General features: G+C 41.0%; 1 protein-coding gene across 1 annotated transcript in view; it reads left to right on the top strand.

The window, feature by feature from the left end:
• LOC126253311 (ABC transporter G family member 23-like) overlaps window positions 1-27,556 on the top strand; it is a 591,420-nt gene that overhangs the window by 471,450 nt on the left and 92,414 nt on the right. The window contains exons 8-10 of the mRNA XM_049954545.1: window positions 1,716-1,809; window positions 16,653-16,793; window positions 26,903-26,998. Of these exons, the coding sequence (XP_049810502.1) occupies window positions 1,716-1,809; window positions 16,653-16,793; window positions 26,903-26,998 (331 nt within the window). The remainder of the gene's footprint in view (window positions 1-1,715; window positions 1,810-16,652; window positions 16,794-26,902; window positions 26,999-27,556) is intronic.

Consider the following 27,556-nt stretch of genomic DNA (forward strand, 5'->3'; position numbering starts at 1 on the left):
TTGCAACCCCGACTGATGTCAAAACACTGAGACATACTTATTTATAAGCGCAAAACATGCGGAATTGACATTAATTAATCAGTATAGACCTTCTTGTTTAATAAATGGAAAAGCCATGTGGCTAGGGCCTCCCGTCGGGTAGACCGTTCGCCTGGTGCAGGTCTTTGGAGTTGACGCCACTTCGGCGACTTGCGTGTCGATGGGGATGAAATTGTGATGATAAGGACAACACAACACCCAGTCCCTGAGCGGAGAAAATCACCGACCCAGCCGGGAATCGAACCCGGGCCGTTAGGTATGACATTCCGTCGCGCTGACCACTCAGCTACCAGGAGCGGACTTTTGTCTAATTAATCAGTGTCTTCACTCAGTTTTCACTTGTTAGTTATCCAGCTAACCTTTGAGGAACATTACATGTAGTGATTAATTTAGAGTGTGGCCATGAATAGTATGTGATACCTCCAAGTCATTTCCGTTTGTTTGAAACCACATAACACTAATCTAAAGCAACAATTCTGGGTAAGTTCCACCAGTAAACGCCGATTAACTGAACAATCGAACTGCCATGTATAGGACAGCTTCAAACATCTGATAACTTTAAAAATGAGTTAATGTGGTAAACATTTGACGTTGAGCACGCAAGCGCAGATAAAGTTTCAATTTACGGTTTAAGTTTGTTGGAAGTCGCTAAATATTCTCATTATGAAACATTGGATGAATATAATCCTGGTAATTTGTGCTACATTTTAAGTAAAAGCTAATTTTTCACGCATCTAATTGTTTATGATGACGTATCTCCTGACTTATGAATCGCACAATGCAGGTACGTTCAGTGGTACACGTGGAAACTGTCTGCAAACTGTGTTGCAAGTACAGTTAATAGTACAAAGTTTTAATTAAAACGTCATCCCCGACACTAAAGTTTGACTGCATGAAGAGTGAAAATGTAGTAAGCGACAGACTACTTTCTTTTCCTCATTTTGCAGGGGGAGGGGGTGTTGGTGGAGAGGGGGGTTGGGGGAGGGGGGGGATGTTAGCGAGAAAAAGTTTCGTAATGGTTTGAAATTATGTGTAAACTTCGTTGGAAGTCTCTAAGTGCTCTCATTTCCAAATAACGTATGAATGTAGTCTAGCTGTTGGCACGCCGTCAGTTAAAGATGCCACAAGACTAGCACACAGTTTCCAACTGTAGCACTTGTGTAATTGTGTTAAATTTTTAACGCAAGATTATATTACCTCTTAATGAATAGATTATGGCAGCATTTTACATTTTTAATGCCATCCAATGATCACGATAAATATTGAAAATCAAATTTTTGTTTACCCTGCAAGCCGTTAGATAGGCAACCTGCAATCGAATTTGCGTTCTGGTATAGCGCGTTAGTAATACAGACACATTCTTCTAACTAACTACATTATCTTTGCATCTGTAGCTTACTTTCTTGATGACTTCCATAACTAAAACTCCTTCTGTAATGCCGGCCGCGGTGGTCTAGCGGTTCTGGCGCTGCAGTCCGGAACCGCGGGACTGCTACGGTCGCAGGTTCGAATCCTGCCTCGGGCATGGGTGTGTGTGATGTCCTTAGGTTAGTTAGGTTTAAGTAGTTCTAAGTTCTAGGGGACTTATGACCTAAGATGTTGAGTCCCATAGTGCTCAGAGCCATTTGAACCATTTTTTTCCTTCTGTAATAATTCCACCCTTTACTTTTTTCCAGTATTTGGGATCACCTGGTGGAGATAACAGCCGCCAAGAAAGTGACCATAATTATAACAACCCACTACATCGATGAGGCACGCCAGGCTCACAGAGTAAGTTGTTCTGCCAAGTAGAATAAGAGCACCAATAAATAAATAAAACATTTCAAAAATTAATTTCCCAGCAGCCTTGGTTCATTGGCTGCAGCGTCTTGGTTACTTTTACACTGCCTTGTAACTGTCTTTAGCAGTGACCTATCTCAACTAATGGTAATACATTATATGAAAAAAAAAAGAAAAAGAAACCGCACCACGAAACAATTATCCGAATGAGACGGAAATCGGTATCTGTGATGTACATGTACAGACAAACAGTTGAGTACAATTTCAGAAAAATATAATTATTTATTCAAGAGAAAGAGCTTCACAAATTAAGCAACTCAGTAACGCACTGGTCCATCTCTGGCCCTTATGCGAGCATTTATTCAGCTTTGGATTGATCGATAGAGTTGTTGGATGTCTTTCTGAAGGATATTGTTTCTAATTCTGTCGAACTGTCACGTTACATCGCAAAAATACCGAGTTGCTTGGAGGGCTCTGCCTGTAAAGCTGCAAATGTTCTCAACTGGTGAAAGGTACCTGCTGGCCAAAGTAGGGATTATTAAGCATGAAGACAAGCATTAGAAACTCTCGACCTGTGTGGACGGGCATTATCTTGCTGAAATGTAAGCCCAGGAAGGCTTCCCATGAAGGGCAACAAAACGGGGCGTCCTTGCCAAGCCCTAACTCGACCATTAACGTGACCGGATCTCTCCCCACCTGAGAACGTTTGGAGCATTACGGGCAGGGCCTTCCAACCAGCTCGGGAATTTTACACTCTAACGCGTTAGTTGGACAGAATCTGGCACGATATTCCTCAGGATGACATCCAACAATCTTGTCAATCAATGCCGAGCCAAACATCAGCCTGCATAAGGGCCAGAGGCGGAACAACGCGTTAATAACTTGCTCAATTTGTAAAGCTCTTTCTCTTGAGTAAATCATATCTTTTTCCTCAAACTGTAATCATATGTTTCTCTGTACATATACATCGCATCTACCGAATTCCTTACAATTTGAATATTTGATTGATAGTGTGTCGTGTTTCCTTTATTAATCCCCTTTGGGCCGTACACACTTTGTGTGAACATATTTCGTATCATCATCTACGTCATCGTCATCGTTATCAACATCATCAGCATCATCATCATTACCATCATTATTATTATTACATACTCTTTTTCTCATTCATAGCTCGTTACAAGTATCTTCCTGGCATCTGCAAGCTGAGATGCGGAATGCTTTTGGAACCCAATTAGGTCGTGTTCTTCCTCAGTTTGTGGGAAGATCAGTAAGTGCAACATAACCAAATCTTTAGCAGTTGTTGTAATTATTTTCTTAGAAAATAAAACATTCCTTTAATGGTTTATGAAGCTTAGTCGAGGCCATGGATGGACTTTGGTCGAATTGCAGGCAACATCAGCTATGTGGTTTAGTCACAATGGAACGTAACAGTCGCGACACTTCGGCTCGATTTTGCTGGCTACTGCGCCAGCAGCGCGCCAAGCGGCCAGTAAGTAAAACTGTGAAGTTCGTCGCGATCGTGAAAGCGAAAGTGAATGGTAGTTGTTTATTTCGGTTTGTACAACGGTTTTTACAAACGGGAGCATCTGTAGCGCAATAAATTTCAGCAAAGACAAGAAGAACGTACCACATGTCTTTTTTAGGTTTCGTAAGGACCCTGAGAGGTATATACCATCATGTTACTAAACTGTGTCGTCAGAATTCGCTTGCACTACAGGTGCATTAATAATTAGTGTTTCGTTTTAGGAGCAGAAAATGGCTAGTGAATAGCAGACGAGAAGATCTTATGGAAAAAGGATGCTATTTACCTTTGTAATTATGTCTTGTTCACTACACTACGAACCAACAAGTTCATGAATGCAGACGATAATAAACTCGTGTGGAATGCAGTATCCACACTGACATCCCGAATAAGCTACCTCAACTGATGATGAAGAGGAAACTGTCACAAAGGTCTGGTAAGCCGTCTAAATCTATAAACAGAAACAGCCAGTTCAACTCTCCATATATCAGTGCTAGATTCATCCGAATCGTCAACACAGACCTGCTTTGATGATGAAGTGGTTAGATTAAGCGCAGTAATTCGTGTCTTGCAAAAGCGTGTGAAGTGTCAGAATGTGCAGATCGCTAGACTTCATGCAAAACTACGGGACGAGGAAAGTGCCTATCATTTTAAGTACACACAGCAACACAAACTGTATCAGAAGGTGCTGTGTTGGCAGAAGAGCCAACACCGTATTGCTAGAGGAGGCCGAAATGCACGCGTTTAATTACACGCAGACTGGCGTGAGGTCTGGAACAGTTAAATGTAATTAATATAGCCAATAACGCACGCTGTTGCTGGAATACTTAACTTTAATCCATAATTGGTGTACATCGCTCTTGACTGTACATGCTTCACAATATAAATATCAATTGAATACGGCGCCTTGCTAGGTCCTAGCAAATGACGTAGCTGAAGGCTATGCTAACTATCGTCTCGGCAAATGAGAGCGTATTTGTCAGTGTAGCATCGCTAGCAAAGTCGGCTGTACAACTGGGTCGAGTGCTAGGAAGTCTCTCTAGACCTGCCGTGTGGTGGCGCTCGGTCTGCAATCACTGACAGTGGCGACACGCGGGTCCGACGTATACTAACGGACCGCGGCCGATTTAAAGGCTACCACCTAGCAAGTGTGGTGTCTGGCGGTGACACCACATTCCTCCCCCGCAAATCGGCGAACGGTTGTGTTATAAGGCTTCCGCCCGCCGTGGGGAGGATCCCATGTTGACGTATGCGACGAGGTGGTGAGCCTAACAACAGGCGAGGCTGTGCCACCCGCACCCGGCCATTCGGTCCGAGGGGAGCTAGGAAACGCCTGAAAACCTGCTCCAGGGTGCACGCCAACATGCGGTGTATGCGCCCGTAGAGAGACAGGAGGGGCCGAAGGGTCGACCTCCATCGCGTCGGGGTACCCGACGGGCGAAGACGACATCTGGTCCGGAGCGGGCAAGAGTTCCATGTCGGAGGACAGCTGGTCACGGGAAGCGATCGACGGCGCGTGACCCAGGGAGGCGCCCGGCGGTTGCAGCGACGCGTCCACTGCGGGCGTCGCCGGCGGGAGAACAGGCGGCGGCGGCGGCGCGTCGCCATGGGGCAAAATGGAAGGCATCGTCGGTAACACCTGGGGATGAGGCGAGCCAGTAGATGGGTCCCCAGGGCGCTGACCGGACGGCACCGTCGCTGAAAGCAGACGGGGAGCGGCAGAACCCGTGCGACGACAGAGGCGCAGCTGATTGAGATGCCGACGCACCTCACCAGAGGCCCCCAAAACCAGATACATAGCGCGTCCGAGGCAGCGAAGAATGCGCCCTGCGTGCCAACGCCGTGAACCTCGATAGTTGCGATAGTATACAACGTCGCCTGGAGCAAAAGCAGGTGGCTGCCGCTGCACAGGAACCTGATGCGGCAGACGCAGCAAAGACGTCAAGGTTCGATGAGGACGACCGTGGAGCAACTCAGCCGGCGAGCGACCATCTCGGGGCTGAGAGCGATACGAAGACAAGAAGAGCAATAACGCGTCCTACCGAGAATGAGACTCTTTCAACTTCAACATCTGTGACTTGGAAGTCCGGACCAAACGTTCAGCGGCACCGTTAGACTGAGGCGAAAACGGCGCGGACGTCAGATGTTGAATACCATTGGCCTTGCAGAATGACTGAAATTCTGCAGACATGAATTGTGGGCCATTGTCGGAAACAATAGTCTGTGGAAGACCTTCAATGCAAAAGATAGCGGATAACGCTTGGATGGTGGCAGATGACGTCGTGGAAGACATCCGGACAACAAAAAGAAAATTACTGAAGGAATCGACCACAACCAACCATCGAGCATTCCAGAATGGACCAGCAAAATCGATGTGTAAGCGTTGCCAAGGGGAAGTGGCTTTTGGCCATGCAAAGAATTTCCGCGGCGGTGCGGATTGTTGTTCGGCACACGCCACGCAAGAAGAGCACATATTCGTAATCGCAGCATCGATTCCGAACCAAGTACAGTGCTGACGAGCAAGTTGTTTCGTTCTCACTATACCCCTATGTCCTTGGTGGAGAAGCCGTAAGACAGAGGACGGTAACGAACGTGGGACCACGACCCTGGACTGATCATTATCAGAACGCAACAGCAAAACACCACGTCGTACAAAAAGTCTCTCCTTGTGAGCAAAAAATCGGCGAACCAACGTATCCTCGATCCGTGACTTTGACAAGGGCCATTGCGTAGCAACAAAACGCAAAACGGTAGCAAGGACAGGGTCAGCAGCTGTGGCTGTAGCTACACGGCGAAAATCAATCGGAAACGATTCGACCACGTCATCGGTTTCCGAATCAATGAACATGCAAGCAAGTTCGGAGGAATCGAATGCTCTATCCTCAGCAACAGGCAAACGGGACAACGCATCGGCGTTTCCGTGCTTAGCAGTGGACCGATACAAGATATCGTAGCGGTACTGCGAGAGGAAAATTGACCAGCGAATAAATTTCTGCGCTGTACGTGGAGGTACAGGCTTGTTCGGATGAAAAAGCGATGTCAAAGGTTTGTGGTCTGTGATGATGGTAAAGTGACGACCATACAAGAAATCATGAAACTTTGTAACACCAAATACGAGAGCCAAAGCTTCTTTCTCGATCTGTGAATAATGTCTTTGCGCAGACGAGAGCAATTTGGACGCAAAGGCATTAGGGCGATCATTGCGATCCATCTTTGTGCGCAAGCACAGCACCGATCCCGAAATCCGATGCATCGACCATCAACAAAAGGGGTTTCTGGGGATCGAATGGCGTAAGGCAAGTATTTGAAAGCAACGCCGATTTCAACTGGCGAAAGGCGCGTTCGCATTCCGTCGTCCAGACAAACGGAACACCTTTACGGCGTAAGCGATGAAGCGGAGCTGAAATGGAAGACGCATGCGGCACATATTTATGATAATAGTTGATTGTTCACAGCACACTCTGTAGCTGCTTCAAATTCTGCGGCGATGGCAAGTCTTGTATGGCACGGAGGTGTTCTGGACTGGGATGTATACCTTGGGCATTGATTACATGTCCCAGATTAAGTCACGAGCAAAAAACACACACTTGTCCTTCCGCAAGCGAAGACCTTTTTGTCGCAAGACCTGAAATAATGTTCTGAGATTGGCTAAATGTTCTTCTGTCTTTCCGGAGATCACAATATCGTCCAGATAGTTTGCTGCAGTAGGGACCGACGCACAAACAGTTTGCAGATATTGCTGAAACAATGCAGGGGCGGATGCACACCCGAATGGCAGTCTTTTGAATCGGTACAAACCAAGATGCATGTTAACCACCAAGACGCGCTGGGATTCATCGTCCACTGGTATTTGCAAGTACGCATCTGCTAGGTCCAACTTCGAAAAATATTTACCCGGGCACAGTTTGTCAAAAAGATCTTCCGGGCGGGGTAAAGGAAAAGTTGCAATCACTAGTTGCGGATTCACTGTAGCTTTGAAGTCCACACAAAGTCTCAATTTTCCGGAAGGTTTTGGCAAAATTATTAAGGGTGAGGCCCAGAGAGAAGCCTGCACACGTTCAATTACACCTTGTGATTCCAATTCGTGTAATGTTCTTGCGACCTCATGACGCAATGCGTGGGGAACATTGCGCTCTCGGAAAAATTTCGGTTGCGCGTTTACTTTCAGTTCCAAATGTGTTTTATAGTTCTTAGCGCAACCAAGGCCCGGTGCAAAAATGTCTGCAAATTCTTCACATAGACGAGAAACACTGGCTGAAGGCACAGTCTGGTTCACGGAGAGGACCTGATTGACTATAGACAAGTTAAACAACTGAAATAAATCTAAACCAAACAAGTTCACAGCAGAAGAAGAACGAAGGACATAAAATGACACAAGTTTTGTTTGTCCCTTGTATGTTGCAAGAAGGCTGCACTGTCCTAACACAGGGATCTTGTGACCTGAATAGCTAGTTAACTTAACATTTGCGGCACGCAACAGAGGTGTGCCCAGTTGTTTGTACGTGTCGTGATTGATCAGAGAAACTGCAGCTCCGGAATCGAGCTTGAATGGTATCACGTGGCCATGAATGTCCAAATCTACAAAAAGTTTATTGTCCTGCTGACGACAAGAGCGACTGTCTCGTGCAACGTGAACTGACACTGGTACAGAATCACTTGCGACTTGACGCGATTTCCGTCGATGTCAACGCACACATTTTGTGGGACGAACACAGTCACCGTTAGAGAGAATGGCACTGGGCGGAGTGGAATGAACTACATGAATGTCCATGGGCGAAGGTTCACGAGCCTGAGTATTATTGGTTCGATTCCGATTCCGGCGCGAAGCAAAGGGCCTGGAATGGTTTTTAGTGTCCGATCTGAGCTTTTTCTGGCAAACACTCTGAACATGCCCTTTTTTATTACAGAAAAAGCAAATAGCTTGGCGTGACGGGCAATTCTCACGCGAATGTCTAGTAGCACACCGCGGGCATGACTTTAGCATTGCATTTGCTTGCTTGCGCGGCAAACGTAGCGGAGAGCTTGGCGGCAGCTGCGTGGACGAGCGCGAGGACTGTTTACTGTTCCGTGCAGCTCGCCCGGCGGGCCGGTTAACGTGACACACGGCTGGCGAAGTTGCAAATGATTCCTGAGCAAAGTCAAGTGTGTCTTGCCGATCCAATATGTCCATCACTTGTTGAAGGGAGGGATTGACTAGTTTCAAAATCTGTTCCCTGGTACGAACATCAGAAACGTTCTGTGCAATTGCATCACGCACCATAGTATCTGAATAAGGGAGTCCACATTCACACTCAACCCACTTGCAAAGTTGCAACCCACTCCCTATTAGTTTGACCGGCCGTACGTTTTGTACAAAAGGAAGTATACCTTTTTGCAACTACATTGACTGATTCCTTGAAATAGGCATCTAATGCAGACAAAATTTCTTCATAGGACAGAGTTGCTACGTCGCGTCGGGGAAATAATTTCACTATCACTCGGTACGTGGATACGCCGACGCATGCTAATAAGAAAGGCTGCCGCTCGTTACCTTGAATTCTGTAGGCGGCGAGATGGAATCCAAATTAGCGTGACCCATCCGTCTAGCTTTCCAGTGCCGCATCAAAAGGACGAAAAGGTGGAGCAACTGCGTGTTGTGGCTGTGGTAGCGGTGAAGCGGCGGCTGCAGCATCGTTTTGCAGTGCTCGTTGACCCTGGACGAGCTGTCCAAGGGCATCCAACAAGGCCTGCGTCTGCTGATTCTGCAAGCGATACAATTCGGACAGTACATCTGGAGATTGTGGCAAAGCCATGACACAATGAAATGAGTCTATCAACAAACACAAAATCCTCGTCGCCATGTGCTGTGTTGGCAGAAGAGCCAACACCGTATTGCTAGAGGAGGCCGAAATGCACACGTTTAATTACACGCAGACTGGCATGAGTTCTGGAACAGTTAAATGTAATTAATATAGCCAATAAGGTACGCTGTTGCTGGAATACTTAACTTTAATCCATAATTGGTGTACATCGCTCTTGACTGTACATGCTTCACAATATAAATATCAATTGAATACGGCGCCTTGCTAGGTCCTAGCAAATGACGTAGCTGAAGGCTATGCTAACTATCGTCTCGGCAAATGAGAGCGTATTTGTCAGTGAACCTTTCCTAGCAAAGTCGGCTGTACAACTGGGGCGAGTGCAAGGACGTCTCTCTAGACCTGCCGTGTGGCGGCGCTCGGTCTGCAATCACTGACATGTGCGACACGCGGGTCCGACGTATACTAACAGACCGCGGCCGATTTAAAGGCTACCACCTAGCAAGTGTGGTGTCTGGCGGTGACACCACAGAAGGATCAAGTGAAGAAGGGCAAATAAATTTTGAAGGCTCTAGGAGTCTAGGATAAAGATGCCCTTGACTTGTTGTTAGGTCAGATTAGAATGCCATTGAAGGAGAAACGTGCTGCAAGATGGAAAGACGAAGAAAATAAGCTGTTTAAATTTATTGTATTACAGCACTCAGGCATAAAGGTTTTGTCAGAATGTTTTATGCTCCCATCAGCACGTGCATTACAGAGGAATGTGAAAGGCATACAAATAAAATGTGAGATAAGTGGCAATATATTCCACCTTTTAAAGCAGAAGGTACAGCATTTCTCCGATACTGATGAACTAATGAATATGGCATTGCATGAAATGTCTTTAATGGCAAATTTAACATATGACAGCAATTCTGACTGTGTTGTTGGCTTTGAGAACCTGGGGTTTACACCCATAACATATTTCTCCTGCTATTTGGCAGCTGTTTGTCCCACTTAGAATAATACAATGTGGCAACAGGCGATAATGACTAAAACACAGTAGGCCTGCGGAACGACAAATGGGGTGTCGATTCCTTTTGCACATAGAGGTACATGTCTGTGCTTCTTATGTGTGAAGCTGTGTGTTTATATTCTTCTGGTATGAACATGGTAACCTGCAGTTCTATCCAGTGTCACAAGTGTTTTTTCACGAATATATTGTAACTTGCCAGAGGATTCATGATTTTCATCCCAACTTGTGCTTATTATAGAATCATTTTTAGAAACATATATGTCTTCTGTTATTACACAAACTCTTGGAGGCAAAAGACTAATTCAGATATTTCATAAATCACGTAGGAAAGGGATGCAAAAACAAAACAAAAAAAAAAAAAACAAAAAAAGAAGCCAACATATGTCTCTTCATGTTCTCAAATACCCTTCCGAAGATCCTTGAGGTCTTCCATGGCTCGTGAAATTCAGTTCAGAATAAAAACGGATATAGAACATTAAGATAAACCTCAGTGTAGAAAACTGAATAACAGTATATTGCCACACTTTGGAATTTACCTTACTATTTCGTTTCATTTATTTTCAGCTCGTGTCCTTTTTTTTTTTTTTTTTTACTACTTCATTTCACCATATGGTTTGGTGGTCTACAATTTCATTTGTGGGTCCATTCTTTGGGAGTTGTATTTGGATTGGTTTTTATTATTTTAGTACTAGTACACCTTGTATAAAATCCTAGAAATACATAGCTTTCTAGAATGTCGTTTTAGGATTTACTCGTGCATGTTCGACACCTGTAGAAGGCATTGTTAATGTACGTTATAGGTATTTTTAAAGGGAGTAGCTGTAACTAGTCAATTAGTACTTCAGACCTGTTTCAAGTTGCGTTTGTCATTCGTTGAGGTTCGAATTTTCCGTAATGCAATACTTGCAAATTTTTATCGTGTTCTGTACTGCCCGTCATCTCTCAATTGAAACCAAGAGTGATGAGTAAAGCTTTCGAAGTGTAGTAGTGTTCTGCACATTTTTCGAGAAAAACTTACGGAGTCTAGGACACATCTTGACGCTGAAAAATTGTGTTTCACGATAAAAACAAAAATTCACTGATTTTCGATGTAGTCTCCTTTCGGGTCAGTAAACTCTGTCCAGTTCTTTCCAGAGCATATATCACTCCATCCCTGAAATGTTTATCATGAATGAAAACTTTACGAACAAAAAGTCAGAAGTTGAAAATATTTTTAATAATCTTTTTCTAAATGTTGTGGATATAGTAGGATCCAGGTGTTCATTAGAAGATGCTAGGCTGTTAATGGAAGAGGCCATACCTATGCAATTTGATACAATTGAAATCTCACCCACTTCTCCCTCTGAAATTAGGAAAATAATAAACTTGCTTAAAAGCAAAAACTCACATGGAATTGATGGCATTTCCAGCAAAATACTAAAAGCTTGTTCTCAACAGATAAGTAAGATTCTCAGCCACCTGTGTAATAGCTCTCTGGAACAGGGCATTTTCCCTGATAGACTGAAATATGCTTTTGTTATACCTTGCATAAAAAGGGGGATAGATCTGATGTCAACAATTACCGTCCAATCTCCCTTCTAACAGCTTTATCCAAAATTTTTGAGAAAGTAGTGTATTCAAGAGTAGCTTCACATATCTGTAAAAATGAAGTACTAACAAAATGTCAGTTTGGTTTCCAGAAAGGTTTTTCAACAGAAAATGCCATATATGCTTTCACCAATCAAATTTTGAATGATCTGAATAACCGAACACTACCCATTGGGATTTTTTGTGATCTCTCAAAGCCTTTTGATTGTGTAAATCATGAAATTCTGCTAGACAAGCTCAAGTATTGTGGCATGAGTGGGATAGTGCACAAATGGTTTAATTCGTACCTAACTGGAAGAGTGCAGAAAGTTGAAATATGTAGTTCTCATAACATGCAAAGATCAGCACATTCCTCAAACTGGGGAACTATCAAGAATGGGGTTCCACAAGGGTCAGTCTTGGGTCCTTTGTGGTTCTTAATATATATTAATGACTTGCCATTCTATATTCGTGAAGAGGCAAAGTTAGTTCTCTTTGCTGATGATACAAGTATAGTAATCACACCTGACAAACAAGAATTAACTGATGAAATTGTCAATACTGTCTTTCAGAAAATTACTAAGTGGTTCCTTGTAAATGGACACTCACTGAATTTTGATAAGACACAATACATACAGTTCCGTACAGTGAATGGTATGACGTCATTAATAAATACAGACCTTAATCAGAAGCATATAGCTAAGGTAGAATATTCCAAATTTTTAGGTGTGTCCATTGATGAGAGATTAAATTGGAAGAAACACATTGATGATCTGCTGAAACGTTTGAGTTCAGCTACTTATGCAATAAGGGTCATTGCAAATTTTGGCGATAAACATCTTAGTAAATTAGCTTACTACGCCTATTTTCACTCATTGCTTTCATATGGCATCATATTTTGGGGTAATTCATCACTGAGGAATAAAGTATTTATTGCACAAAAGCGTGTAATCAGAATAATAGCTGGAGTCCACCCAAGACCATCCTGCAGACATTTATTTAAGGATCTAGGGATATTCACAGTAGCTTCTCAGTATATATACTCTCTTATGAAATTTGTTATTAACAACCAAACCCAATTCAAAAGTAATAGCAGTGTGCATAACTACAATACTAGGAGAAAGGATGATCTTCACTATTCAAGATTAAATCTAACTTTGGCACAGAAAGGGGTGAATTATACTGGCACTAAAGTCTTTGGTCACTTACCAAATAGTATCAAAAGTCTGACAGATAACCAACAAGTATTTAAGAAGAAATTAAAAGAATTTTTGATTGACAACTCCTTCTACTCCATAGAGGAAATTTTTAGATATAAATTAAGAAAAAAAGAAAAAAACAAAAAATATTTAAAAAATTAAAAATAAAAAATAAATAAAAAACACAAAAAAATAAAAAAGTTGTTATATTAACTTAAGTATGTTGTTAAATTAACTTAATTATGTCATGTATTGGAAAATTTGACTCGTTCCACATCATTACGAAATATCGTATTCATGATCCATGGAACTAGTATTAATCTAATCTAATCTAATATAATCTAGACCTGCAAAACATCCATCTTTGGTTGCCTCCTCATTGGACTCCAGACGTTTTCTATGCGTGAATTTTCAAACATGTGGAAAGTGGAGGCAGTCTTATGGCGCCAAATATGGTGAACAGGTTGGATATTCACACAATTTACGTTTCAGATCCTTCTCGTTTATCACTACCAAGAAACTATTGATCTGAAGACACATGTTATTTTCTTTCTTTCACTCTCTAGTCTTCTTCTCGCATTTATTTTCAAACAGATAATCCAGAAGACTTGAGAAAATTCTGCAGTTACTGTTTTATCCTAGCATCCCAGAAAAACTGGTCTTTCCATCAGGTGAAATCGAAAAAAAATGGTTCAAATGGTTCTGAGCACTATGGGACTTAACATCTGTGGTCATCAGTCCCCTAGAACTTAGAACTACTTAAACCTAACTAACCTAAGGACATCACACACAACCATGCCCGAGGCAGGATTCGAAAACTGCGACCGTAGCCGTCGCACGGTTCCGGACTGCGCGCCTAGAACCGCTAGACCACCGCGGCCGGCGGTGAAATCGACTACATCTCTGTTGGTGGAGTGCTACTACTGTTGTGGTGGACCCACGCGTCACAGACATTGACCCACTGAAGCACAAAATCAGTTGGATCCTATTTTAAATGGTCCTAATTTCTTAAGCATCAAATAAATGCAGTCCCTAGCTTCTTGATAATTCTGAGTCGTGGTTCTAGATTTATAACCAGTCAGCGCACATAAGACGAGAAGACTACAGAGTTGGTTAGGGATGAAAAGCAATCCACCAATTGCAGGCCATTATATTGTATTGTATGGAACTGGGGACCTAGAAACGACGGAGAGGCTTCGTCCCCGCCGTAGCTCTCAGTGGTTCACAACCCCACAACAGGCTACAGAAGTCCACTCAGCTCACCGCCGACCCATATCGAACCCAGGGTTATTGTGTGGTTCCGCCTCCAGCTCTCTGTTATCTTCCGTTTCGGTGCCGGTGTGGTCGCTCAGAGAATGAATAGATGATTTTGACCCACTTACTGGTTTTACATACTCAGGTCGGTTGACAACGTCTTACTTTCAAAATCATTGAACGCTTCTCTCATGATCTCCTTACACTCATTTTCGCTTCGTTCACCTTTTGTTTGTCAGCTGGGTTTTACTTCTCTTGAATCTGAGATGAAGTGCTCTTTGTTTACGTAACGCTTTTCTAAAACGGCTATTAAACTATGGTGTGTCTTTCCCATCACTTAAAACCTTACTCGGAACATACTTGTATTTGGCATATTGAACGATGCCTTTGAATTTTTTCTCGACATCTTCGTCGTCATCACCGAATATTTGATGCTGACTGCTGAGATATTCTGAAATTTGTGTCCTGTCACCCTTGCTGAACAAACATATCTTCCAAACTTTCTTAGAATTCCTTGTAGGACCCGTCGTCGTAGATGTCACAGCCTTATGATCGTTGAAACCTTCCGCTACGTTAACTGTTTCGATAAGCTTCGGTCTGTTTGTTGCCAGGAAGTCTAAGACGCTACCCTCACAAGATGGTTTTCTACCTATCTGCTCAAGGTAATTTTCGAGCAAGACATCCAGAACAATGCCACATGAATCCGTGTTTCTGGCACCAGTTTGATGGCATAACGCTCCCAATCTCTACCTGGCAAGTTGAAGTCGCCCCCTATTACAGCGACATGATCAGGAAATTTCATCTGTCATCCATTGTTTCAGCACTTTCCTGACAGTTATTAGTTCATCAGTTATTTCCCTTACTTCTTGAAACTTGCCTTTTCTGAGCTAGTATTCGGCACCCTTCTCCTGATTTGTAGGTCGATCGTATACACTCCAAGTGTCAGTAGAAATCCTACTGACATTGTCCATTAAACGTTACAAATCCCTACAAGGACGTTGCGCTGCATCCTTCAGAGTATTTGAACTGGTCTCACTTGCAGAAATTTGAATGTCCACAAATTTGCACCGAAATTAATGATCCAATACCATCCTATGCACTTTCTGTAAGTCCTCATCTAAGATTATACTTTTTGTTCGCACTTCACGTGGATTATGATCAAGAAAATACACAGCCACTCTTTAATTTAGTCGCCCAGTTCTTAACTCTGAGGTTAAGACTAAATCTTAACCAGTATTGCGTGTATTTTTGTTGTCAGTGAACAGTCTAAAACAAAGAATTTTCTGACAGTATGGTGTTCCAGTTAATCCAAGTGAAGGAAAACACAGTAAGAACGCTTTAAAGAGCCATAAAAGAATAAATAAATAAAACTGTTGCGAGTATCATAATGACGCATTTTTTATACCACCACAACCAAACTAAATTTCGTCTTTGTGTCAGGTTAGGAGCTTTACACTTTGCTCTCACACCATGACAAAAGAAATTGCCACGATAGGAAATAGAAAAACTGGAGGAGAAAAGCGACAGTACAAGCAACTGCTGATATTCTATCAGTTCCTCATGTACCAGGTGGTTATAATTATAGTGCAACTCCTCGCAGAGGTCCAGTGTGAGCTGTAATTATAGTATGCCAGCGAAATTTGGTAGATATTCTGATGCATTAACGTGGCATTGATTTATGTTGGGAAAATAGCTACTTCCAAGTTTGGACACAAGGTGCAAATGTAAAAGCACTCCTTCTTCAGGCCACGAGTGGCCTACCGGGACCATCCGACCGCCGTGTCATCCTCAGCGGAGGATGCGGATTTGAGGGGCGTGGGGTCAGCACACCGCTCTCCCGGTCGTTATGATGGTATTCTTGACCAAAACCGCTACTATTCGGTCGAGTAGCTCCTCAATTGGCATCACGAGGCTGAGTTAACCCCGATAAAAAGCAACAACGCATGGCGGCCTGAATGGTCACCCATCCAAGTGCCGACCACGCCCGACAGCGCTTAACTTGGTTGATCTCACGGGAACCGGTGTAGCCACTGCGGCAAGGCTGTAGGTGCAAATTTAGCGATGTAAATGCAAGAAAGACGTTTAGAAATGTTTACATATGTAATAGATTAGGAACTGGACTTGAGCAGAAAAGGTCAAACAAGTTGGAAAGGCATAATGTTGGTTTTATTATTAACTGTTGCTCACACCATATATGTTCAATACGAGCAGCAGAGATGGTGACAAGATGCTGTTCAGCGCCAGATTTGCGTCTGGTGGCCAAATTGGAACTAGTTTTTTTCTGGTGTAGATCAGATCTGCATTAAAACATTAGCATGTGTACCATGTTTTGCTGCATTATGACAATTATAGCACACACTGGACCTCCGTGAGTAGCTGCACTTTAATTATAACTACCCGGTTGTTGAACCATGCTCAGCCTGCAGTGGAGTCAGTCTCTAGACGCCGTTAAACTCTCAGCTTGCTCGGTCTGCTTGCAGATAGGGCTGATGCGCCAGGGCCGGCTGTTGGCAGAGGCACCACCCGACACGCTGCTCACGCGCCATGGCTGCGCCACACTGGAGGACGTTTTCCTGCTGCTGAGCATGCAGCAGGAGACCTCACGGGAAGTCCGGCAAATGGTAAGGCAGTGTGCACATTTCATAGCAATCAGTAACACACTTTTAATCACTAAACTCTGATCTGCAACTTTAATACACTACTGGCCATTAAAATTGCTACACCAAGAAGAAATGCAGATGATAAACAGGTATTCATTGGACAAATACTAGAACTGACAAGTGATTACATTTTAACGCAATCTGGGTGCATAAATCCTGAGAAATCAGTACCCAGAACAACCACCTCTGGCCGTAATAACGGCCTTGATACGCCTGGTCATTGAGTCAAACAGAGCTTGGATGGCGTGTACAGGTACAGCAGCCCATGCAGCTTCATCAAGAGAAGTGACTGGCATATTGTGACGAGCCAGTTGCTCGGCCACCATTGACCAGACGTTACCAATTGGTGAGAGATCTGGAGAATGTGCTGGCCAGGGCAGCATTCGAAAATTTTTTGTATCCAGAAAGGCCCGTACAGGACCTGCAACATGCGGCCGTGCATTATCCTGCTGAAATGTAGTGTTTCGCAGGGATCGAATGAAGGGTAGAGCCACGGGTCGTAACACATCTTAAATGTAACGACCACTGTTCAAAGTGCCGTCAATGCGAACAAGAGGTGACCGAGACGTGTAACCAATGGCACCCCATACCATCACGACGGCTGATACGCCAGCATGGCGATGACGAATACACGCTTCCAATGTGCGTTCACCGCGATGTCGTCAAACACAGATGCGACCATCATGATGCTGTAATCAGAACCTGGAAATGACGTTTTGCCATAAATGCACCCAGGTTCGTCGTTGAATACACAATCGCAGGCGCTCCTGTCTATGATGCAGCGTCAAGGGTAACCGCAGCCATAGTCTCCGAGCTGATAGTCCATGCTGCCGCAAACCTCGTCGAACTGTTCGTGCAGATGGTTGTTATCTTGCAAACGTCCCTATCTGTTGACTCAGGGATCGAGACGTGGCTGCACGATCCGTTACAGTCATGCGGATAAGACGCCTGTCATCTCGACTGCTAGTGACACGAGGCCGTTGGGATCCGGCACGGCGTTCTGTATTACCCTCCTGAACCCACCGATTCCATATTCTGCTAACAGTCATTGGATCTCGACCAACGCGAGCAGCAATGTCGAGATACGATAAACCGCAATCTCGATAGGCTACAATCCGACCTTTATCAAAATCGGAAACGTGATGGTACGCATTCTCCTCCTTACGCGAGGTATCACAACAACGTTTCATCAGGCAACGCCGGTCAATTGCTGTTTGTGTATGAGAAATCGGTTGGAAACTTTCCTCATGTCAGTACGTTGTAGGTGTCGCCACCGGCGCCAACCTTGTGTGAATGCTCTGATAAGCTTATCATTTGCGTATCACAGTATCTTCTTCCTGTCGGTCAAATTTCGCTTCTGTAGCACGTCATCTTCGTGGTGTAGCAATTTTAATGGCCAGTAGTGTATATTCACAGTCTAGGCATACTGCATTAGAGGAATACAGTGACCCTTTTGTAAACAATTTTTTTTAGTGTATGTACACTGACAGAGGTGGAAAGTATCATATGAAGCACAGCCTGATATTTATCATACTTTCTGTAGATGCTGATCACCTAAAGAGTTTTAACTAACACAGGCCAGCGAAATTTTTTTTAAACTTCTATTACTTTGATAGTTGATCTTTATAGATTTTTATGAGCTGAATCCAAATCTAGTTTTCGTTTTTTGTATCACCCATAGTTTTCAAGCAATATGCTTATTATTATATAGTGTAAAAATCCTGTGCTATACGGTGGGAAATTAATGAAAAGCTTTGTTACAACATAACAATGATATGTGTTAATAGAGGTTTCATTTGTCAGCAGGAATTGGTTTGTATTTTCTTTCTCTTTTTTTCTTTAAAGCTTCTTGTGTAGCTTTTTCTACAATGAGTCGCTTGTTGAACTTCTTGGTGAAGTAACCAACAGTAGTCCCCCATCATATTGGTGTTCCAGCAGCCTTGGTAGCGTTTTTACATCACTTTAATGTCCAGGTTAAAACGCTCTCCTTGCTCCTCACTAACATCTCCCATATTGTCCGAGAAGTAAGAAGGTGGCTGTTCAAAAAGTGAACTTTCAGGCTCATTAAACATCCCAAAGTTTTAAACTTCTTTTATCATTGTAGCTATAATAGAAACATATTCTGTGTCTTTTTCATGTCCTAAGAACTTTGTAACGACTTGCTTGAATGATACCCATGCTTCTTTCTCATTTAAGGTCATTGTGTATTCAAAGTTAACATCAATTTTCTAATGTCAGGTCTGACAAAGACACCTTCTTTTAGTTTAGCTTTTGAAAGGTGTGGAAACTTTTGACAGAGATACTTAAGCCATGGTCCATCTTTAGGCAAAGCCTTTACAAACTGTTTCATTACACCTAACTTTATATGTAGAGGTGGTAGGAGTACGTTTTTTGAATCTACAAGGTTTTTGCACAGAATGTTATTCTCACCAGGTTTTAGACTCCATCACAGGCCAGTTCTTTCTGCATCAGTGTTGATCCGTAGCTCTACCCATTCACACAAGAAACATGGAAATTTGGCAAAGCCACCTTGCTGACCAAGGAGCATGCATGTTACTTTTAGATCACCACATATCATCCAACCATGAGCAGTATAGCCTATTTTATTTAGCTCTATTTCTAGGTTTTAAGAGCTTTCTCTGACATGTACAGAATATCCAACAGGTATAGATGCATACATGTTACCATTGTGTAATAAAACAGCCTTTAGTTTTGAATGAATCAATAAACAGCCTCCAGTCTTCCTTTTTGTATTCAATACCAAACTCATTCATCAGACTGGGAATCTCTGAGCAGTACACTAAATCACCGTCTTGTTGAAAAAACTTGGAAAATTGCTGCTCTCTCTTTCTATACATTATATGTTGGCTCCAACTGTCAATAAGTTTTTTCTTTTACTCTAGAGCCAAGCAATTCAGCTTTTTCTTTCGTTAAGCCCAGATCCCTAACCAAATTGTTGTCTGAGTAAACAATTTGGGCTCTAGACTTTCTGTATTACAATGGAATTCATCATCATCTGGTTCATGTAAATCAGATTGTACATCAGAAAATACTTCTGTTTGAGTAGAATTTAAATCAACTGGTGGTACAGGAATCGGCAAATCTACACCATGCCCTACTGGTCGGATGGTGGACAGAATGTTAGAGTAGCTTATTACCTTCTCTTTTTTCGAATTATGACCAGTAATATCAACACTGCAAAAGTAGCAATCATCAGAATGATTTCTTGGCTCCCTACATATCATACAAACAGCATATCTAAAGGCTTTTATCTCCTTTTTGAACCATTTTCTCAAATTTTCGACATACACATAACATACCTCATGTGGCGCCAAAGATTTATCTTGATCACCAAGTTTAGATCCAAAGTATGAGAGATAAACCTTTTTCACAAAGTCTATAATGTTTCTTTGGTGTTTTTAAATCACAAATTCACCACAAATACAACAAAAACTGTCAGTAGAGTTTTTACAACCATTATCAGACACTGTACTGAGCACATGTACAGGAAACGGGAAAGTGAGGTTAGGTGGACAGGAAACAAAACACCATCTGTTAACACAAAAATAGAATGTACCTTTTTTTGAAAGCAAATGTTTTTCAGCAGTGCTACCAACATCATCTACATTCGTTAAACCTCCTTTTTAAATTATTTTAACTATATAAAAGCTGTTAAATTCTTTAAAAAATTGCTTAATTTAAGTATCATATTTGGATATCCCACCCTAAAAAACATAAGAGTAAGGTATTTTCAGCAAAAAAGTTATTCCATCATTGGCCTGTGTAATTAAACTTTCGTTTCATCCTGGAACTGATCTCCATCATCAACGTCAGTATCAGATGTGAACCTACAGGCCTGACTGCACTCTTATATTCCTTGTGGCATGGAAGCAAACAGCCTCCAGACATCAACCTGAGGAGTTTGTTAACATACCTGAAACACATGTGTCATTTCATGAAGATGACTAGTTGGAGTATGCTATATGCCAGACACACTGTACGGATAACAAACCAAGCAACAGGCAAGCCAATTAAGGATCTAAACACTGTCCATCCAAAAAGGTCTGAGATTGTTTTTACTCCTGTTGTATAAGTGATGTCAGTGCAGTAACTATGGTGGCAGCTTGAGGTAACAACTATATAAACAACATATATGCAGTTGAACCATTCAGCTGTGAGCAGGCAATGTTAAATGGCAGATGTGTATCTGTACTGCATCAACGTTTTTGTGACACAGATCAAAATGGAGCGACTTCTGTAAATCAAATGTTCAAGACATTCTCCAGAATGCTTTGGAGAAGAGAAAGGTGTGTTCAAAGTTTGCCTTGCACACGTTGACTCCTGAACAAAAAAAAAAAAAAAAAACGTGTCAACCCTTGACACAAGTTGATTAAAAGGCAGAACATGGAAAATTCTTTTATGGAAAAAATCTTCATGGTTGACATGACTTGTTGCTGTTAATATGAACACCTATTACAAAACAACACAGTGCAGAAATTCACATAAAGGGTCAATGCTTTAACAGCATAACTGACAGTCAGGCCAGTGTGATCTGCGAGTTGAATAACAACCAAGAGGAGGACTTCTCGGCCGGCCAGTGTGGCCGAGCAGTTCTAGGCACTTTAGTCTGCAACCGCGTGACCGCTACGGTTGCAGGTTCGAATCCTGCCTTGGGCATGGATGTATGTGATGTCCTTAGGTTAGTTAGGTGTAAGTAGTTCTAATTTCTAGGGGACTTATGACCTCAGATGTTAAGTCCCATAGTGCTCAGAGCCATTTGAACCATTTGAGGACTTCTCTGACAGTTTCACATTGTTGAACAAACATTCTATGCATTGTACTCAAGTGGGAGGGAGGTGGGGGGAAAGAGAGGGGGCAACTATATAGAACACCTGAGGCATTAAAACTACCATCTTAACTTTTCTCTATTTTTTATTAATCCGTTCTTGAAACTTGAACTTCCTCAGGGCATCTGAGGAGTGAACTGTAGTGTGTGATCTTGCATTATATGCAGCAGTACACCATTTGTCTCAATGGTTCTGAAGAATATGACAGCAGAGTTCATCATATTTGCCACATAGTCTCAAACATTAAGTATTCCTGCTACAATTAGCAAGTCAGTTATGTTGTCATATCCAATAGCTTCCCACACGATGATTCCAGCCTCAAAAATTTCTGCTTCTCATGACCTTTTGCCAGGTCAACTACAGATACATTGATGTTTATCTGAATGCTGCTAACTCACTGCTGAACACCACATAATGTCACAAAAAATCTCAGTTGATTATGACTCAGCAACATGAGAGCCTATGTTGTCTGTGGTCTGGTGTCAGCAGTGAAAAATGCTTGGTGTCCTGGTGGTCCGCCCTGACAAGCCACCTGTAACCTGTGTCTAGATCTGTTATCCATCAGAAACAGGTGAACAATCTTATGAGCTTCTTTTAGCGTAGTATGGTTTTTTTTGGGGGGGGGGGGGCAGACCTGTGGGTATGAAGTATTTTTAATATTTTGGAAGACAAATGGCTAAAGTAAGTAGCCATAAAAAAGTTATAGTTCTGACCCTTTTACAAACCTACATAATACCTACTTTTAAATCGTCTTCTGGAAAGAAAAACATCTGACTATACTACATTGGTCTTTTCTTTAAGAATGGGGGAGGAGGGGGGGGGGGTTGCAATCCTCTATTGCCCCTGGGTATTGGTGCCTTTAGTGTTGTCCTGATTTCATATTTGCACAACTTATTCTGCAGTCATTGGACCAGAGCCAAATATCTGTGCACCCTGTTGGTATGATGTTCCTAACTTCAATGATTCAACCTTTCACACAGTCTGAAAGATGGCAATAAACTGCACTTGGATGTCCTCTCGGCATGCTGCGTTGTGCTCTCCACCTGAAAAGTTCCAGTGACATTACACACATGCAGTTGTGATCATGTACTCATGTCAGTGTTCACTTGAAGGAAAAGTTTTTCTCTCTAGGTAACTAAATCTTGAAAATTCGGAAATATTGAAAATGTGAGAAGATAAGATTGAAATTTAATCATTATTTTCCAATCTTGAAAATTCGGAAATATTGAAAATGTAAGAACATAACAATTAAAATTTAATCGTTATTTTCCACAGACACGGACATCCCTGAGTGTCAGTTTGGTAGCTTTTGGCAAAGGTGACTGTGGTGTAACAATTTCCATTTCTGTCAGTGTATTTCAGCCTCAGGTCAGACAAAGCATAGCATTATTGGTTTCCAGTTCCTAGCAAGTCATCATCAGGTGATCTGTCTAAAAAGAAAGAAACATTGGGACATTTCTTTCATACTGGATATTTAGTGTACACTTGTGGTCACCTGTGACCAGTTTGCCACTCACTGATCATTGCTACAGGCATTTAATCCATGTTGGTGTATGTCTAGTTTACCTACACTAGTAGTTCCATAATTTTTTACTAGTTTCCATTCGAAGAAAAGAATTTCTCAGAGCCAGTTTTGTATTGAGAATATTTTAATTTGTATTTGTGATTGAAAAGTTACCAACTTTTTACTATTACTGAGTTATCAGTAGCCTTCAGTTCTAACAATCAGAGCATAATACATTTATACTCTGAGTGCCTCTCTTGGTCTGTTCTTTGCACTTTGACAAGTTACTGTGATTCTTCTCCAAATACCTGCAGCTGTTCATTGAAGATAATTTACTTAAGCATTTAGTTTACTATTATTCCCCTTTTTCTTCCTTTTTAAACTGATCCTTTGATGTGACTTGCAAAGAAGTCAAAACTGGTAATGATACCAGTACCATGTGTGTGGTTAAATACTGAAACATACAATTTTTAAAAAAAAATGCTTAAATTGTTCACTTAAAGTACTATTATTAATTTCACTCCCTCCCAGTGATTTGTTTATTGGATCCACAGACAAAATACACTATATGGATCAGGTAAAATTGCATTACGTGCTCTGATAAGTATACAATGTATACTGACCACCATTTAGAAAAATATTATTGTGTACAATATTATTTTAGGACTATATCATAGTAATTTAAAATTTGTTTACATTGTTTATGCTACATTTACTTTTAGATCTAATTACATCTCTTTTTGTTACAATACTGCATTGCAGTTTCTGTTAAGCTGTAGTGCATGTAAAAATCATATATACTATGGTAACTGTTTCCTACCAAAAATATTTTAAGAGGTTTTTGAAAATATTATTGTTTACCTCTCAAACTTGAAGAGAGTTTTTCTACGAAATTTGGTCCTGCATATGATGACACTGATTTGTATGTCTTGGTTTTGTGTATGGTTTCATGGAAGAGGCTCTATTTTCTTGTTTCATGGTTGTGTCATGTTATTTTCAGTATCAGAAGTGTATTTGCATTTTGCCCAACATAGGAGTTCATAGAGATATATCCCAGGTAATGTTAGTATCTTAAGAGCTTTTAAGTGCTGGCCTATGTGATTCTCTACATTTATTCCTTGTTGATCTTTTTTTTTTGTATTTATTATTTTTTTTTTTAATTTGAGTGCTCTGTAACTATTTATTTTGGAGGTGCATCCCCACAAAATTATGCTGTAACATAATGTCAAATGGATTAGTGCACAGTAGACCTATATTGGTTTCATAATATTTGTGTCTTTTTGGTAGATGAGTTTCTGCAGCACATTTAGATTTAAGCTCAGTTTTCCAATTATGTAATTTAAGTGCCTTCCCTAATCTACATTTTCATCACTTATGGTTCAAGGAATTTTGTGTATTTGGAGTTCTGTGCTTTGTACTCACATATACAAATTTTGATATCTTCATTGTGATGTAATTCTAGTTTGAAATTTAAGCAATACATTGTGTCATAATCATATTGACCTTATTGCTGGTGATTGGTCACGTAGGCCTACACTGTTGTATGCCACACACTCACTATCAGAGGTGGCTGATGAGAGTTGCAGAATGGAAGAAATAGAGACAGGTGAGGGAGAAAGAATCACATAACCATTATTAAATGCTTTACAGTCTCTGTAAATTTTAGCTAGGCCTTCCAGACAAAACTATGCTTTTTGTGTATCTGCAAAAGGAACTGCTTAAATGTTATACATATCTGAGTTTGAAATTACCTTACTTATTGAAAAATTAGCTCTGATAAACACAGTGTTATTTTAGTTGACGTTGGCAGAGATCAGAAGTTACTTAGTTTCATTTAATTTCTATTGATTGAGCTATTCCCATTAATCACCTCACCTAGATTAGATGATGACACACCTATTACAGAATTGTCCTGACTGGCATTTGAAGAAGTGAGAGAAACAAACTGTAGTACAGTCATAGAGACTTGTCTGTCTACATGTGATTGAGATCTAATCTTCTCTCAATTTGTTTTCCTAAATGAGAATATTTCCTCCACAATTTGACATGAAATCCGAAGTTATTCTCTACTGCATGGCAAGAAATACAATTGAACAAAGCAATTCCGTTAGTCAATGAGGAAGTGTTTTGTTATTTTACGAATTTGCTACTGTTTGTCCAACTTATAAACTGTTAACAGATGTCGATTCTTTCAAAAGAAGAACACATTGGCTTATAAATTAACTTATCTTGGTTTTGAAAACCTCCCAGAGATTTCAGCAGCAAATGGAGAGTAGTACATCTTCAAAAATGTAATACATTTTCCTGTGGTTCCTGAAGATAGCAAGAACTGTTTTATCTGCTAAAAAGGTCATGTTATGTTCCCTCTGAGAACTATCAACCACAACACCCCTTCTGTTTCTTTTTCTCTTTTTTCCCCCTAGTCTACTCTGCCGACCATGGAGACACTGTCACGTATTCTCTGCAACATCTGTTTTTCACCAAAATCCTTGTGGTTTTCCTGTCTCATACTGAAAGGAGCTCCAGAGACTATGCCTTGGTGTATGAATCTATGAATAAGCAGGAAGTCTTCCATGTAAATCTGTAGGTGTTCATTCTTTCCCAGGTGACTTTTATCACAGTTTTCATTCTGGTGTTGATAACTTGGGCTAATCCCAGAATGTTTATTTAATTTAACTGCCACACCCTAGACCGGGTACATTACCTGGTGGTGAGCTGTCATCTTCTAGTAAAGGAAGCTGCTTTGACAGAAGTCTGACTTCAACCAAAATTATGGTACTCCTGTCTGAGTAATTCATTCAGTGATGCACCTTCTTTGTCTCTCATTCAACATGCAAATATTCAAGCTGTTATAGTGGTTGATTATGCATAAGAAGGTTAGATAGATGGAAAAAGGAAGGGGAGCAATAGTTTGCTAACCAGAAGGAGATCAGTAACAAAAAATTGTGGAAGATTGAAGAGGTTCCAGAAACAGAGAATTTTTTTGACAGAATCACAGTTATAACATTCCTGTATATTAAGGTCAGCAATAAATTTAGAAGGTAGTAATATACTTATCAAGAGATGAAACAATGATAGTCTATCAGACCTAGAACTTAACGCATTTCATCCACTGTGGTAGAGTTCTAATTCATTTGCAAAACTTAAAACAAAACATGAGAAATCCCAAGGTACTGGTTATGTTCCACAGTTTCAAATGCTTTTTGCACCAATTTTCAAGATATCTAATTTAACTGACTTTGTTTAACTTTGATTCATCAGTTTCCGTAAGACCATTTGATTTAGTTATATAACAAGAAATTATTGTTGACAGATGAGAAATTTCCTTTTGTCAGTCCATTTAACTTATACATTATTGTTGTAAACATCCTCAACATAGACACCTCTATCACTCTTGTGCAGTAAAGCACTTTTCAGATGTTCTTATTTTCTGACACACTACAAGGAATATGAATTTGAAGCAAGTAATGTTTATCCTGTAACTTTCTGTAATTCTAGTACAATGTTTTAAATTCTGTAAACATAAAGATTTCAAAATATTGCAGTACAATACTTGAATTACGTAAATTGTTGAAATAATAACAATAATATTTTGTAAAGCAATCTAATAATGCATATGTTGTACAACAGACACACATATGTCGTTGGAAATATTCTTTACTATTATTCATCTTCCAGTAAGCAAAATTTGTTAAATAAGTTTACATTTTATTTATCAGGAAAATGACGTAAATGACACAACCAGCATCGACACCTATAATATCGATGGCTCCAAGGAAACATTGGCATTAGGCAGTACAACTGAACTTTTACAAGTAAGTATAAATGTAATGTTTACATTTTGTCATGGATGAAATGAAACTTTTTTGTCATTATATTAATTTTATAACAAAATAATAACAGACAAATAAAACATAATGTCAGTGTTCAATTTTATAAAAGCCAATGGTCTCTATATATCTGTGCTGAATGAGACTGGTAGCAATAAAATATTATGTAAAACAATCCTGATGACATATAAACATACTTTTACTGATAATTGGTGATTGTTTTTGACCTGATGGGGATAATCTTGGACCAAACTCCAGTGAAGACATGTGAAGGTGGTGACACAGTGTAGGAATTGTAGATACCACCCATAATGTCAACTGCTCTTTTTTTGTTTTCATGTGTTCAACACTGTTCATTGTAATATTTTATTACTAGTTCATTACAGTTGCTGCTGTTCCCAATATGTTTGCAGAGAGTGACACTGGTAATCACTGGATCCTTGTATTAAAGCAACCTGATGACTTTGTCCAAGTGATCTCTGTCTCTTAGCCTTCTTTCCCACATAACCTCTTTTTTACTTTACCTCACACTTTCTTTTCAGT

This window comes from Schistocerca nitens, chromosome 4, assembly GCF_023898315.1.
Source record: "Schistocerca nitens isolate TAMUIC-IGC-003100 chromosome 4, iqSchNite1.1, whole genome shotgun sequence".
Taxonomy (NCBI): domain Eukaryota; kingdom Metazoa; phylum Arthropoda; class Insecta; order Orthoptera; family Acrididae; genus Schistocerca; species Schistocerca nitens.